The sequence below is a fragment of the Phaethon aethereus genome (assembly GCF_964289735.1).
Source record: "Phaethon aethereus genome assembly, chromosome: 3".
In the NCBI taxonomy this organism is placed as follows: Eukaryota; Metazoa; Chordata; class Aves; order Phaethontiformes; family Phaethontidae; genus Phaethon; species Phaethon aethereus.
This window is the reverse complement of record NC_138576.1, coordinates 120,886,362-120,899,801: the sequence shown is the minus strand read 5'-3', so window position 1 is coordinate 120,899,801 and position 13,440 is coordinate 120,886,362. Positions and strand designations below refer to the sequence as shown.

Here is a 13,440-nt window from a genome sequence, read left to right as displayed (position 1 = left end):
GCGGCGGCTGAGGGGCTGCGGCGGCTGTGGGATGTCGTCGTCGTCGGGGCTCGAGCGGCCGCAGCTGGTGGCGCACGTGCAGCAGGCGCTGAACTACACCCTGTTCGACTGCAAGTGGGTGCCCCGCAGCGCGCGCCTCCTCTGCCTGGGCAGCGCCGCGCGCGGCACCGGCCTCCTCCAGCTGTACGAGCTGCGCGGCGGCCGCCTGGCGCTGCTGCGGGAGGTGAGCGGCGGCGGGGGCGGCCCGGGTCCCGCTGGGGCGGCGAGACCCAGGTGCTTAGTCGGACCCAGCGGGACTCGCTAGCGGGGAAGAAAAATCCGAAGACCACGCTGCGGGGCCTGGCCTGCCTGTTCAATGTGTGACCCCGAAACTGCTGCCGCTGCCTTTGCTCGCGCTAGGCCGGCCTGCGTTCGGCGGCGCGTGGTAGTTGGCGTTACAGGGAACGCCGAGGGCTCTGGGCTCCGGCTGCCTTTGTTTTTTGGGGGGTTTGTTTCCTTTTTCTTTTTTTTTTTTTTAAAAAAAAACCCCAAACTGACCTTCGAGGATTGGCGAATTTTCAAGGGCGAGAGCGCCTGAGGTGCATAAAGACCCCCAGGGCCACGCAGACTGAACTCTCGGTTCGTCCGGCCCGGCAGGGATGAGGCGCTGAAGGAGCCCACACGGTGCTGCCGCAGGTCACAGAAATAATGGCTTTATTCTCCCCCTCCCGGCGTACCCGCGAGGCTCTGGGAAGGGCGGGGGTTGCCTCTGCCATGTCTTTGCAAAGCGGTAGAGACAGCAGCCTCCGAGTACCGTGAGCAAGCCGAGGTGAGAGGTTTGCTTCTTGTCTGTTTTTGGGTTTTTTTGAAAGACCGTTAAACTGAAGTCTCTGCTTTCCCGTGCACAAAGAAATAAACACAAGGCGTACTTTGCCCCCGATAGCATTGTAACTGTGTTTTACGCCAAATATCCTATGTACATTTCGCTGCCATCTGCCACCCGTGGACTCTCGGGAAGCTGCTGCGGCAGCCTGCGGTTGTGTTGCTTGTTGCCGTGTGCTGACACAGAATGTATCCTTTTTTGAAAGATTGAAAAGGCTAAACCTATAAAATGTGGAACTTTTGGTGCTACATCTCTGCAGCAAAGATACTTAGCGACAGGAGATTTTGGTGGAAACCTTAACATATGGTAAGCACGCGTACTCCTTCAAAGCTTTTTCACTCGATGTTGTACGTGGCTGTCTGAGCTGATGTTTCTGTGTGTGGCTGGCTTTTGTATAAAATGCGTGCTGTGCTGCATGTGATTGGGATCCAGTCGTAAGCTGCGCTGGCTGTTGGGTTGGAATGTCCCCGTTTTGTAAAAATAACATGAATTCTGCGTAGCGGCTTAATGCAGTGCTGTTTCACTTGCCTCTTCTGCGTGCACCTACAAAGACCTGTTTAAGTTCTGCTAGGTTCTCTTCTGAAAAGAGGCCTTTGAGTGGATGCACAAGTACAAACAAGAAGTTGCGTTCAACCTAAATTTGATGTCTAGAGTAAATACATACTTTTAATCTTGAGGTTTCAATTGTTTTTTCAGGCCTCTGAATGATTTGGCTAATTACTTTTTGTAGGTAAATGGATTATCAAATAAAGTTATAGGGTCAAAAAGGCATTGGGTTTTATTATTGTTATCATATTTCCCTTGCCAAGGAAGTATTGGTTCTACTTAGTTAGGATAGCAAGAATGACATGGATTAGTCACTAGTTGAAATTTACAATAAAATTCTGAAGGTTTCTCAAAGGATAAGAATCAGTGGGAAAGAACCATAAAAGCCACAGTTGGATGCAACTTCCGTTTGAGTCTGAAGAGCAGTAGTCAGAGCTAGGTCATTTTATGTACTTACTGAAAGTAAAGATAACTGGAGTATTTTGATCTGTAGCACGATTCCTTTTGAGCCCAACATAAAAACTGGTTCTTAACTGTTGCTGTGGTGAGTGCCACACCTGCCTTTACAGGGAAGTCCAGAACTAAGCAAAAACTTTCAGACCAATCTAAAGCAGTAGCCAAAGAAGGAATCGAACAAAGATTCATGGTTCTTAATGGTGATAGCCATATTTTGTTCCCACTGTTCCTCTGAGCTTGTATTATTTGTGCTCAAAATTCTTCTCATTTTTACATGAATCCTGAGTGTCAAGGAAAATGCCATGTTATCTGTTCTTTTCTTTCTTGCCTAGGAATTTAGAAGCTCCTGAAATACCTGTGTATTCTGTGAAAGGTCATAAGGAGATCATAAACAGTATAGATGGTGTAGGTGGCTTAGGAATTGGGGAAGGTGCACCAGAAATTGTGACTGGCAGTCGAGATGGTGAGTTAGTGAACTCTAAAAGTCTTTTCAGTTATTCTCAGAAAGTAGTCTGCCAGCTTCGATGGCAGGGCGCAGTCTGCCCCCTGAACTAGTTACACATCCGTTGCAACTAGTTCTTCATATGCTGTCTTTTGAATCTTGCTCTTCAGTTCTTCAGTTCTTTTAGAAGCTGTAGATAAGCAGAAGATGCTGTTGTCACCAAGCGTGGGATGGAAAGAATACAAAGCAGAATAAATGAAAAATACCAGCTCGAGAAAATATACCCTTACAAATACTTTTGCTTTATTTCTGTTTTATTTTTTTCTGCCTGCTAAATGCAGTCTGGCCTTCTGGACTTGAAAGAGATGCTTCTATGTTTTGAATAATCAGGCTGAAAAGCAAAGGCCTTCCCTGGGATGATGAACTCAACGTGACAGTGTATCCATAATACAAAAGCCATTGTCCTCCTTTTACAGGAACTGTGAAGGTATGGGACCCGAGACAGAAAGATACTCCTGTCGCTAATATGGAACCTGTACAGGGGGAGAGCAAAAGAGACTGCTGGACAGTGGCATTTGGTAATCTATCGGATTATGACCGTTCCTCCCTCTAATATGACTGTGCTTTGACAATTATCAAAGTATTTCAGGATGTTGTGGAACAGTTTATTTTGTATGGACCCACCAGTAGCAGGTTTTGCTTTTCAACATTGTTGAATCAGTGTGGTTTTGATGTGTTGTTCAAAACAAGCCAGTTTTGTGATAGTTGGGTTTTGGACTCATTCTCTTACTGCCTTTGGTCCATCATTTCACAGATAAGCAGCGCAAGCTTTATTTCTGTGTCTAGGAATGTAAAAACTGCACACTGCACAGCAATGTCCAACTGCATTGTCCTGAAGGAGTGTAAATGTTGCAGTGCACAGGGAACCAGTCACTGTTGTAGTGTAGTTCCAGCTATCAAGCATTAAGGCATTAATTTAAGAGAAGATCCTTGAAGCTAAGAGCTAATTAAAGACAACAGAGATGCTTGATGTGTGCTCTGCATTTTTCCTTTTGGGGGAACAAGCTGCTTCTGTCTGACACAAGCTGGTATTTCTGGATTAGCTCCATTTTTGTCTCCAGAGTCAAGAAGTTTTAAAAACTGCTAATAAGTGCATGGATTATAATAACAAAATTGATACTAAGGAGAGTGCACTTTCTGGCAAGTAGGTGCAACCATAATGCTCATTGCTGTTGACACCTTTGTCTTCTGCTTTGACGAATGGAGAAGAAAGTGGCCTTGTATTTTCTTCAGTATTCTTTTGAGTTACTGAAGCTTGAGCCAAGGCCAGGTTCATCTTGAACTACGTGCCCTGGGCTAACATCTTTCAGACACTGATGTGCTTCCTTGGTCCTGTCAGCTGAGAGTTTTTGGAGGCAGCCTTCTGCATCTATCTAGTGGTGGCCACGGTAACAGCCCGGGCCTCCCTACGAGTCTGTATCTGCCGAAAAGTCTTCTTGTCCCACTAACGTTTCAGGCTTGGGAGTCTGGTTAAGGAACCGCTGAAGCACCTTCCACCTCAGTGCCGTGGTGCTGTCTGGGGAGCATGTTTTATAGCAGATGAAGATTTAGAGAAGGAATGTACTTGTATAGATTTGCAAGAACAGTGTGCAGTACTTGTACTGCCTGAACTGTACAGACTTTGGCAGGGGGAATGAGACGTTTGTATTTTTAAAAGAAAGAGATTTCCAGTTTTGAAGCTGTATTTTGTATACCTTTCAGGTTTGAAAAACAGCTTTGTTTCTTAAATCTTAATACCCCAATAGTAATATATTTTTGGCATAAATGGAAGTTGAAATTGCAGGCTTACGAGGTCTGAAATTTACAGATGAAAGAAGGTTTCTCTATTTTGATTAATTCTTTCTCTGTGTCCAGGCAATGCTTACAATCAAGAGGAACGTGTTGTATGTGCCGGATACGACAATGGGGACATTAAATTGTTTGACTTAAAAACCATGTCACTACGATGGGAGACCAACATTAAGAATGGGGTAAGAAAACCATGAAAGTATTTTTCATTCCAGCTTCTGAGCAGGATAGAAACATTAAAAGGACTCTGGCTACCTGAAATCTACCCAGAAGACTTTTCTGCTGAGATTGTACCAAGGAATCATTTTCTTTAAGTTCACCAAATTGTACCCCTCAGGTTTTGGTCTGGATAGCATGGGGTATTTTTCAATGGATTCATGTTTTCAAATGATTTTGTTATTTCCAAATTGGTGGTGATGTCATTGTAAAAATAGCCAATGATTAATATATCTCTACAAATCACAAAACCCTCTTTCTTTTTTATTTTTTTTTATTTTTTTTTTTTAAAAGCAGTGGCTAAATTTCAAGACTGAATATATTTTTTTTTTTTTATATTTCCAGGTTTGCAGCGTGGAGTTTGACAGAAAAGATGTAAATATGAACAAGCTAGTGGCCACATCGCTTGAGGGAAAATTTCATGTTTTCGATCTGAGAACTCAGCATCCAACCAAAGGTTTTGCTTCCGTTTCAGAGAAGGTATGGGGAGACGGAGAATTTCTTACTAAGAGACAAAATTATTGAATAGATGCTGTCAAAGTACTACAGGTCTTAAAACTATTGTCTTTGATAGGTAATAGATGCCCAGGTTACTGGGGCACAAGCTGTGCATAGTGTGGCCGGTGTGGCCCCAGCAAGCAGTGAAAGGGCTCCTGTTCATCCAGCTGCCAGGGTTTCATCCCTTTTATAACCTGACATTTGGGCTTCTCTGGTCTTTGTTGCAGTTGCACCGCTGTGCACTCAGCTGTGCCCCAGTCTGGCAGCCAGGTTTATTGGAGGCCATATTATATTTGGAGGCGCATGCAGATTCAAATCTTAAATATATCCTAAAATAAAATGAGCTCTCTGCAAACACTTTTCTTCCTGCAGTCACCAGACCTCCTGTGCGTCATAGAAATCGTTATTTTTCTTCAGAACCAAACATTTTAGGATTGGGATATTCAGAGTGCATGAAAGGATGTGTAGGGGAGACTTAATGACCTGGAGGCTGTTAAATGTGGAAAATTCTTACAAACTTTTTTCTTCCATCTGTGACCACTGTGTTGATTAGTTTAAGTCTAAAAATATAAGTACTTTTTAAATTTATTTTTTTTAGTGAACAAAATCTGATGATAATTAGAGAAGAGGAACTTTTGTGGTGAAGGTCTCCAGGACTGTCTAAATTAGAAAAAGCTGAGTTTCAACTTAGTATCTTTACAGTAATATTTTCCATACTACCATTCGAAGCAGATAAGATGTTGGAAGTATTTTGATTAGATAACACAAAAGTATTTACTGAATTAGTGTTTGTAATAATCAAAATGTGAAAATGGAATTTCTTATCTTTCCTTCACTGCATTTAAGCTTTTTCTTTTGGACATTTGCGGACAGATAGGCATGAAGTCAGAGCACGTGTGTTCGGTTTTTTCCCCTAAGTGATTTCTATTGCTATGTGATCTTGCTGTTCCCTGGCTGAGATTTAAATTTGAATTGTAGATTGTTTGTTGTGTTTGCATGGTGTTCGTAGTGTATTCCTTTCCAGTAATGATTTTAAGAGATGTCACACAGCAAAATTAACCCCATCATGACTGTGTCACCCAAAAGCCTGGGAATCTTGTAGTTCTAGAGCCGTTCCAAAAGACATGCTTACGCAGCCACTTTACCTCTATTTACCCTTGTTCACATGGCCAGCCCGGAAGAAGCTATAGTACTAGTGAGTGGTCGCCTTGGTAGGGTTGCTGCCGTATGCTTGCAGAAGAATGGGGTATGTTTGAGGCCTGACTTGGCTGCTCCTGTGTGGGAACTGGCCGCCCCTGTGGCAGCAGGTCACAAGGCTGGAGGAAGGGAAGGTACCTCCGTATGGATGTTCCAATATCCACCGTGAGAAGGCTGGGTTCTCTTCATGCAAGTGATTGCCATTTTAAGATTCTGCGGCCTTTCTCGTGAAGCTCACCTGTAACTGACTTCTATACAATACTGATTTGTTTTTATTAGGCACAAAAATCTACCATATGGCAGGTTCGGCACCTACCACAGAACAGGGATATATTTATGACGAGTGGAGGAGCTGGGAGCCTTCATCTCTGGAAATAGTAAGTGATCGCTCTCTAGCCTGTAAAAGGGGGAATAAGAAACCAGTCGCTTAATGTTTTAAGAAAGAATCTTCCTGAACATGATGAGTGGGGTCTTGCTTCCAACCTCAGAATACCTAGATAAGATTATTGCTTACAAATGGAGTAGAAAGAGTGACTTCAGTGTCAATACTTGATCTGGAATCCTGAATTAATCCCTAAAAGAATATGACAACAGCACAGGTGAATTTTGGCTTTGTCACTTTCCTAACATAATAAAGATCTAATTATATCCTTGGTTAAGAAGGTGATAAATGAAAGAAAATGGATTTCTTAAAGTTTTCATGTGGTAGCAGTTATGTCTGAGAAGACTATTGAAAGCATGGAATTTTAATGGTTTTTAAATTTGCATCTTCTTACATTAAATTATTTTGCCATGTAATCATTCTAAATGCAGTGAAGTAGGTGCATTACATTTCAGAGGGATAGATGAGGTGAAATTTTCTTGCCTGTGACAAAAGCCAAAGTTAGAAAATGAAGGGCTATAGGAGAGAGGTGTCAGGATTCAGAACTCCCTCCCTCCTTTTTTCTTTCATGAAATATTTACTAAGTATGCAGTCTGGATGTAGCTGGATATGATTATTCATTATTCTAAATACATTTATTTGCCTTATCTTGAGAACAGAGGAAATCCTTCTCGTGTGCTAAAATAAAAAGGACAATGTGTTTGTATCAGTAAATTCTAAGTTCATGTTTTACTTTTCTTTGCTTCTTGCCAGTGAGTACCCAGCTCAGCGCTCGAAGAAAGATTCTGAAGGAGCTGAGATGGGGGTCGCAGGCTCAGTCAGCCTCTTGCAGAATGTGACCCTGTCAACGCAGCCAATTTCTAGCCTAGACTGGAGCCCTGACAAAAAGGGACTGTGTGTTTGTGGTGCCTTTGACCAAACTGTGAGGGTACTGATAGTTACCAAGCTTAATAAAGTTTGACAGGAAAACTGGAATTTCTGATGAGAAAGCAATATAGTTTGCAGTCTGTAAATATGGAAGGGAGAGCCCTCTTGTTTCTAATTTAATTTCTCCTTTATTAAAACTGGATTAAAGAATAGAAACCAGATCTTTCTATTGAAAGTTCAGATGCACGCAGTTAAGAGTTGTTTGACCGTGCCCAATGAGTTGAAGTTGCCTGGGCACAAAACTTTTACCTTCTAGAAATGTGAATTTACGTTTAAAGTAAAATGTGTCTTTGTGTTAAGGCAAGCTGTAATTTCAGAAATTGCTTTAAATTGTTTGTGTTCAGTTTAATCACAGTGCAAATCTGTTCACACTTGTTAAATAGTTTGGCTTTTTTAGATATAGTGTTATCTGTATGCATTCATGCAATGGAAACTACTATATACTCCCCCACAGAAACTCTCTGTGTTACTGGATATGTTAATTAGAATGTTTGTTAAAGTGATTCGTTAGTACACTATAGAAACTGTAATGAATACTGAAACATTCAGGTTTAATGGACTAAGCTTTTTATTGAAGATAGTATTGAAATTAAACTATTGAGCAAATTGCACTGGTTTATTATTTTAGTTTGGTTTCATAACAAGTTTTTAAGTTCTGTTGGTTTTATATCTGTTTGTAACTTGGTATTCTACAAATAAAATCATACAGAGTGTTGTCTTAATACAAAGTATATTGTTCAAACATCTAGAGGTTTAGAGAAGGAATGTACTTGGATAGGTTTACAAAAACAGTGTGCACTACTTAGATAACTCTTACTTATTTTGCAGCAAAAGTTACTAAAACTTACCTCCAGGTAAGGTAGAGGTAGCCAGCGTACTTTTTTTTTTTTTTTTTTTTAAAGATTTGGTATTTCTTCAAAACCCAATGTGACAGAGTAGCTTTGTTACCGTAGTTTTACCTGGACTTTTCTTTGTAATTCCCCTTATCTCCAATGTGTTTCTTTTCTGGCAGCAGCACATGCTGGTAAAATCAGTTTTTAGCAGGCACATCCAATTACTGTCCTCTCTCTGTGGATGTATGGTGTGGGCTTTCTTAGTTTCAGTAAGCTCTAATGATTTGTCATTTCTTTGTCTGGTATTAGCTTTCAGCTGACTTGTATGTCCATTTGCAAATTTCAGGTAAATGCATTGAACTACTTCTGAAACCAGATTGTGATTGGAAAATGTTGGCTTTGTCTAGGTTAACCACAAAAAAAGCCTGCGTGGCCATTTGCAAAGCAGCTCTCAGGCTTCAGAATGAGGAATTGGTATCTGACAAATTCAGGTGAGTCGCCTGCGCTGCATCAGGCCTGACCTTCCAGGGACTGCTCCTGAAAACTAGAGGCTGCTCTGGAGAGAGAGAGAGGTGTTGGGGCCTTATGGCTTCCTGGTCCTGCCACCAGCTGGCGTCCAAGCAAGATGCAGGAGGGAGGGGAAACGGGCAAATATTGAAGGTTAAGGTAGGGAAGGCTGAATGGGAGAAGCACTGTGGAAGCCTACTGAAAGTATAAGGGGAAGTGGTTGAAAGGAGAGGTGAGGAGCTGTAGCAGAAGGGTGACGCTAAGGCTGGGATGAGGTAGTGAGAGACAGCAAACCTGCAGACCTGGCACTATGCGATGTTATGAACTGAGAGTTCCCCACTGCAGCAAGTCACCTGCTAGAGGACGAGGCAGGTCTAAAAGGCCTGAATGTGCTGATGGATCCAAACTGGACCTTGCTATACTTCTATGCTACTACTGTGTTGCAGTTATTTATAATAAGAAATTACAGTGTCTCAACAACTTCGCAAAATCTAGAAATATTGCACCTCCAAATAACTGCTTGTGTCAGAAAAATATTGGGATAACTAAATCACAAACTTAAAAGGGAAATGGGATGCAAATTTGCCTGTGTATTGTCAATCAGCTCTGTTTTGGAGAGTATGAGGTGACAAGCTTTGGACTGAGAAACTTTGGACTTTTTCTCTCATCTAGGATTCCAGCTAAATAGAAGTGGGATAAAATTGTCCTTATTAACTCCTGGGTATCTTAATTGATTAAACCAGCTGAGGAAATAGAGAGCAGGCGCCTGTGGGTAGGAAAGGCTCACAGGCTATTAAACCTTAAATGCTGTGGTATGGAGAGAGCATTAATGCCTGTGTAGCAGAAGGGGGCCAGGAGGAAAACTGCAATAGACCATAAACCCAATGTGTCTGTGGAAGTCCATGGTTTTAGTAGCTCCCTGATACTAAGCTCTAGCCTGCATTCAAGTGTAGTCTTCTATCTCAGGTTTAGCAAGGGCCAGCATGGATGAAAGCACTAACCAACAGTAACAAACTGGGAGGTATCTGAAACTGTAACAAACACTTACTTCCAGAACAAGCAGCCCGTAGGTTTGACCAGTAGGAATCTGTCCCCCTGTAAAGGAGGCATCTTGTCAGCAGCTTGGCACTGGGAAGGTACCCCAGCGTGGCCAGAACCATGGGGATGCCCTGGTGAGGCAGGTTCCCAGTGCTGTGGGCCAGCACCAAAGCTGTTAAGGCCTGAGCCCAGAACTTCAAAATCCCTAAGCAAAGGCTGATGAGGTCTGTCCATCTGTCAAAAACGTGCCATACTAACCTCTGCAGGTGTACATGCAGGTCTCACTGTGTCTTGGCAAGCAAGTGGCAGGTTGTGTAGCATGTTAGACGTACGTAGGTCTGCAAGTGCTCTTTCAAGGGATGTAGGCTAAATATTTGGTGGTAGACAAAGGTGTATGAGGTCCAGCTGTCTTCCCTAAGACTTGACGGTTTGCTTTCAAGTGTAACATTTAGTATATATAATTTTTTTTGGCACACAAGTAATCCCATCTCCTTGTGTGCATAGTGTAATGCTGAGAGCATATTCTGAAGTTATTTTAAGTGTTGTCCCTCTTAGGGTGCATCCCAGCAGGAGGGAATAGGAGGAACTGCAATCTTGGCTGCAGCTGGGGGTGTGGAGTTCAAAGAATCAATTCAAGTGCTTTGAGTCTAAAAGGCACTGTTCAGAGACGGCCTCCATTAGCTTTGTGCTGTAAATAAAATATACTCACTAAAAGGTATGCTAGGCAGGGGAAATTTGTGGAAATAGGGTTTCTTTAATAGTAATTCTGAGTCAAGCACAGAGTAAGGGAAGAAAAAGCTCTCAGTATAGGTACCGGTGAGGGAAAACAAAGAACTCTGAGAACTCTGGGCTTTTGGTGGTATTTTTATTACATACTTGTCCTGCAGCAAAAATGTCCCTTCCTTATACAAACAACTCCAGGGAAAGCTCCTAGTGAGCTTACGTGATGGTGATACAAATTAGAGCAAGAACTAATAAGCAACACTTCTTAAAGCTCCTTGGGCCTCCAAAAGATGAAATGTGTGTCACCTCTCGGTATTTAATTTTGGGATTAATTTTACCTGTTGTTTTGAAAACGAAGGAATGCATTTCTCTCATGAGTAGCTGGTTTCACGAAAATACATGACTGTTTGCATGGCAAGAGTTTGCAAAAAGCTGAAAGCTGGTGGGAAGTATAAATGAATCGTAGAGCTGTCCTTGTTCAGGAAAGGTAAGTGGCTATATCTGTGTACCTAAAACATGAAAGATAGTTACTGGTTGGAGAGAAGAGCTGTTGCTAGTGCCTATACTATGCTGTATCTCATCAGCAGATTGGATTTCTGCTTCTCCCAGTGGCAGCCTTGCTTGCTCTATTTATAGTCCTTTCCCCCTCTTGCTGAAGACTGGCACCTTGCCTCTGCAGCCTGGAGGCTGAAGAACTAAAGCGTGTTCTAAATAAAATCATAATGCATCAGAGATGAAATGCAGAGGGCCAGATACTCTCTGATGCAGCACCGAGGCACACTGGAAAACCCCTGCCTCGCCCAGGGACAGGGAATGGAATGTGCTACTGAGTTTGATGGCTGTACTGTGAGTGACCACATTTAACAAGTATATCTGCTTGTTTCCTGTGCAAACCTTCCCTGTATGGTCATGGAAAAGAAAAATCTGTTTATAAGCATGACTGCAGGCAGAATATAGGTGTTACATGTTTGTTTGTTTTTGTTAACCAGGTGTTGCCCAAATCCCTAGCTATTACAAGTCAGGGTTTTTTCTTTCACATCAAGATAGTTACTTTGACTTTCACAATTTCTGCAGGTCCTTGGAGATTACAGCCCTCCAAGGTTTCTGTGCAGGTAGGCTATATTTGGTCTATAGTATATAGTTTTCATCACACACACACATACACAATTTACAGCTTAGTCATGACTTGGATTGAATTTTAAGCAAAGTAAGGAAAGTTATAACTCTGTATGGGAAGCTACAATACACTGCGCTGTCATGGTGGGTGAAATATTACCAATTGTCTCTGATCTTCCGAAGTTCATCTGTGATATAGAATGTATTCAAAACCAGAACCAGCAACAGAAGAGCCATGACAGAAGACCGGGCTGGGGAAAAAGTTAAGCAGCATGCCAGCATTTGAGAACTTGCCCAGTGAAGTTAGAACGGCTCGTGTGTGAACTGTATTGGTTTATAATTATTGCTTGTGCCATCCATCCATAGCAACTGTAACTCTGAAGGGCAGAGTTGAAGCAGGGAATAAATGGCAAACCTGTGAGGTGCACAGTATATACTAACATTTGGAAGTGCCCATGGCCTTGCCCCTTCACAACAAGGGACAACATGGAACTGGTGCACAGAAGGAAGACAGGAAATTGCATGGAAAAAAAGACATCTGTCCTTCAGTGATAACTTCAGACAGAGCAGGTACAGCTTGCCAATACAGTTCAGTTCATCCTACCTAAATCATTGCCATCAAATATATTCAATAGCAAATAGGGATTGTTTGGCTGACTGATTTATATGTAAGAAGCTATTAACTTGTGGCCTGCATATTCATCACTGTAATAAAGTTGTCTAACTGTAAGGCTGGTATTGACAAAATGTGCGAAAATATGTCAATTTACTACTATTTTTTTTTTTTTCAATTAAGCCTGCATTTTCTTGCTCCTGATGCTGCTACTGCTGTATTTTCAGTAGTAGGCACTCTGAACAGAACAACTGCCCCCTCCTCAAAGAATCTCCAGGTCACAGTCTGTATGTCTAGAGTGTCTTTAAAACCTTTGTGCATGCAAGATATTTTGCAGTAGCAAACACAAGTCCCCAGTACTTTACGCAAGGGCAGCTGTTAACTCGGGCAGGAGCTGAGAGCTGAATCATTTTGTGTGCAGTGTAAAGCATGGCTATGGGACTGCCTGTGGCAGTGCAGGCTCAGCCCAGAGGAAAGATGAAGTGGGATTTCTGTGGAACTGGGCCAGTGCTATTTGGTGATGTAGCCAGTTCTAGCCTTGGCCGTAAAAGGCTTTCATTCCTTGCTGGCCTTTTTGGGAGGACCTGCTTCTTGCTGCACAGCCTGCCCTTGCAGTTGCACAGCATTGTCTGCAGAGGACACTGGAAGTGGGTCAGTGTTGCTTGCGGGCTGCAAGAGTATCTAGGGTCTCAAGGGCAGTGAGCAAGCTGCCCCGTGCTCTGGCCTTCCTCCTCCTCAGCCACCAATAAGATAACTGCAGCGAAGAGGCAGGGAAGTTTTGCAGGACCCTGCAGCAAAGGGGATCACAGCAGAGTATCTCTTCCCCATAACACTCTTCAGTGTTACACTCTTTAACTAGCTGATCTGGGCCAACTAGCAACTGGCCTAATACTTTGCTGGTGTGATTCAGGACTGTAGCATGAGCAGGGACTGCTGCTAATAGGCAGCCTGTACATGGCAGCCCTGCTTTGGAGACAGCTCAATTTAATGGTATGGTCACAAGCTGTGCCAGTTGGTCTCTGAGCCAGAGAACAAGCTTGTCACTATTTAGCTTTAGTAGTACAGCTACAGCCTCTGGGACAGATGTGTCTGCTTCAGTTTTCTTGACTTCCAAGAGATCTCCTTCCCGCCTGCCTGTACTTCCCTGCCTCCACAATGTTAGTAAATCTTTAGTCGGGGACGTGCAGAGAGTGCTGAGCTGCAGAACCATGCAGAGGCACCTGTAAGTTCCCTCCT

General features: G+C 42.8%; 1 protein-coding gene across 1 annotated transcript; it reads left to right on the top strand.

The window, feature by feature from the left end:
• Positions 1-31: 31 nt before the first annotated feature.
• On the top strand, positions 32-7,408 carry DNAAF10 (dynein axonemal assembly factor 10; the record flags this gene model as incomplete). Its single annotated transcript, XM_081998043.1, has 8 exons — positions 32-223; positions 1,068-1,168; positions 2,197-2,327; positions 2,783-2,884; positions 4,221-4,336; positions 4,716-4,850; positions 6,345-6,442; positions 7,201-7,408. 8 exons carry the CDS (start codon positions 32-34, stop codon positions 7,406-7,408), a joined length of 1,083 nt encoding a protein of 360 aa, XP_081854169.1.
• Between the last annotated feature and the right edge of the window lie 6,032 nt (positions 7,409-13,440).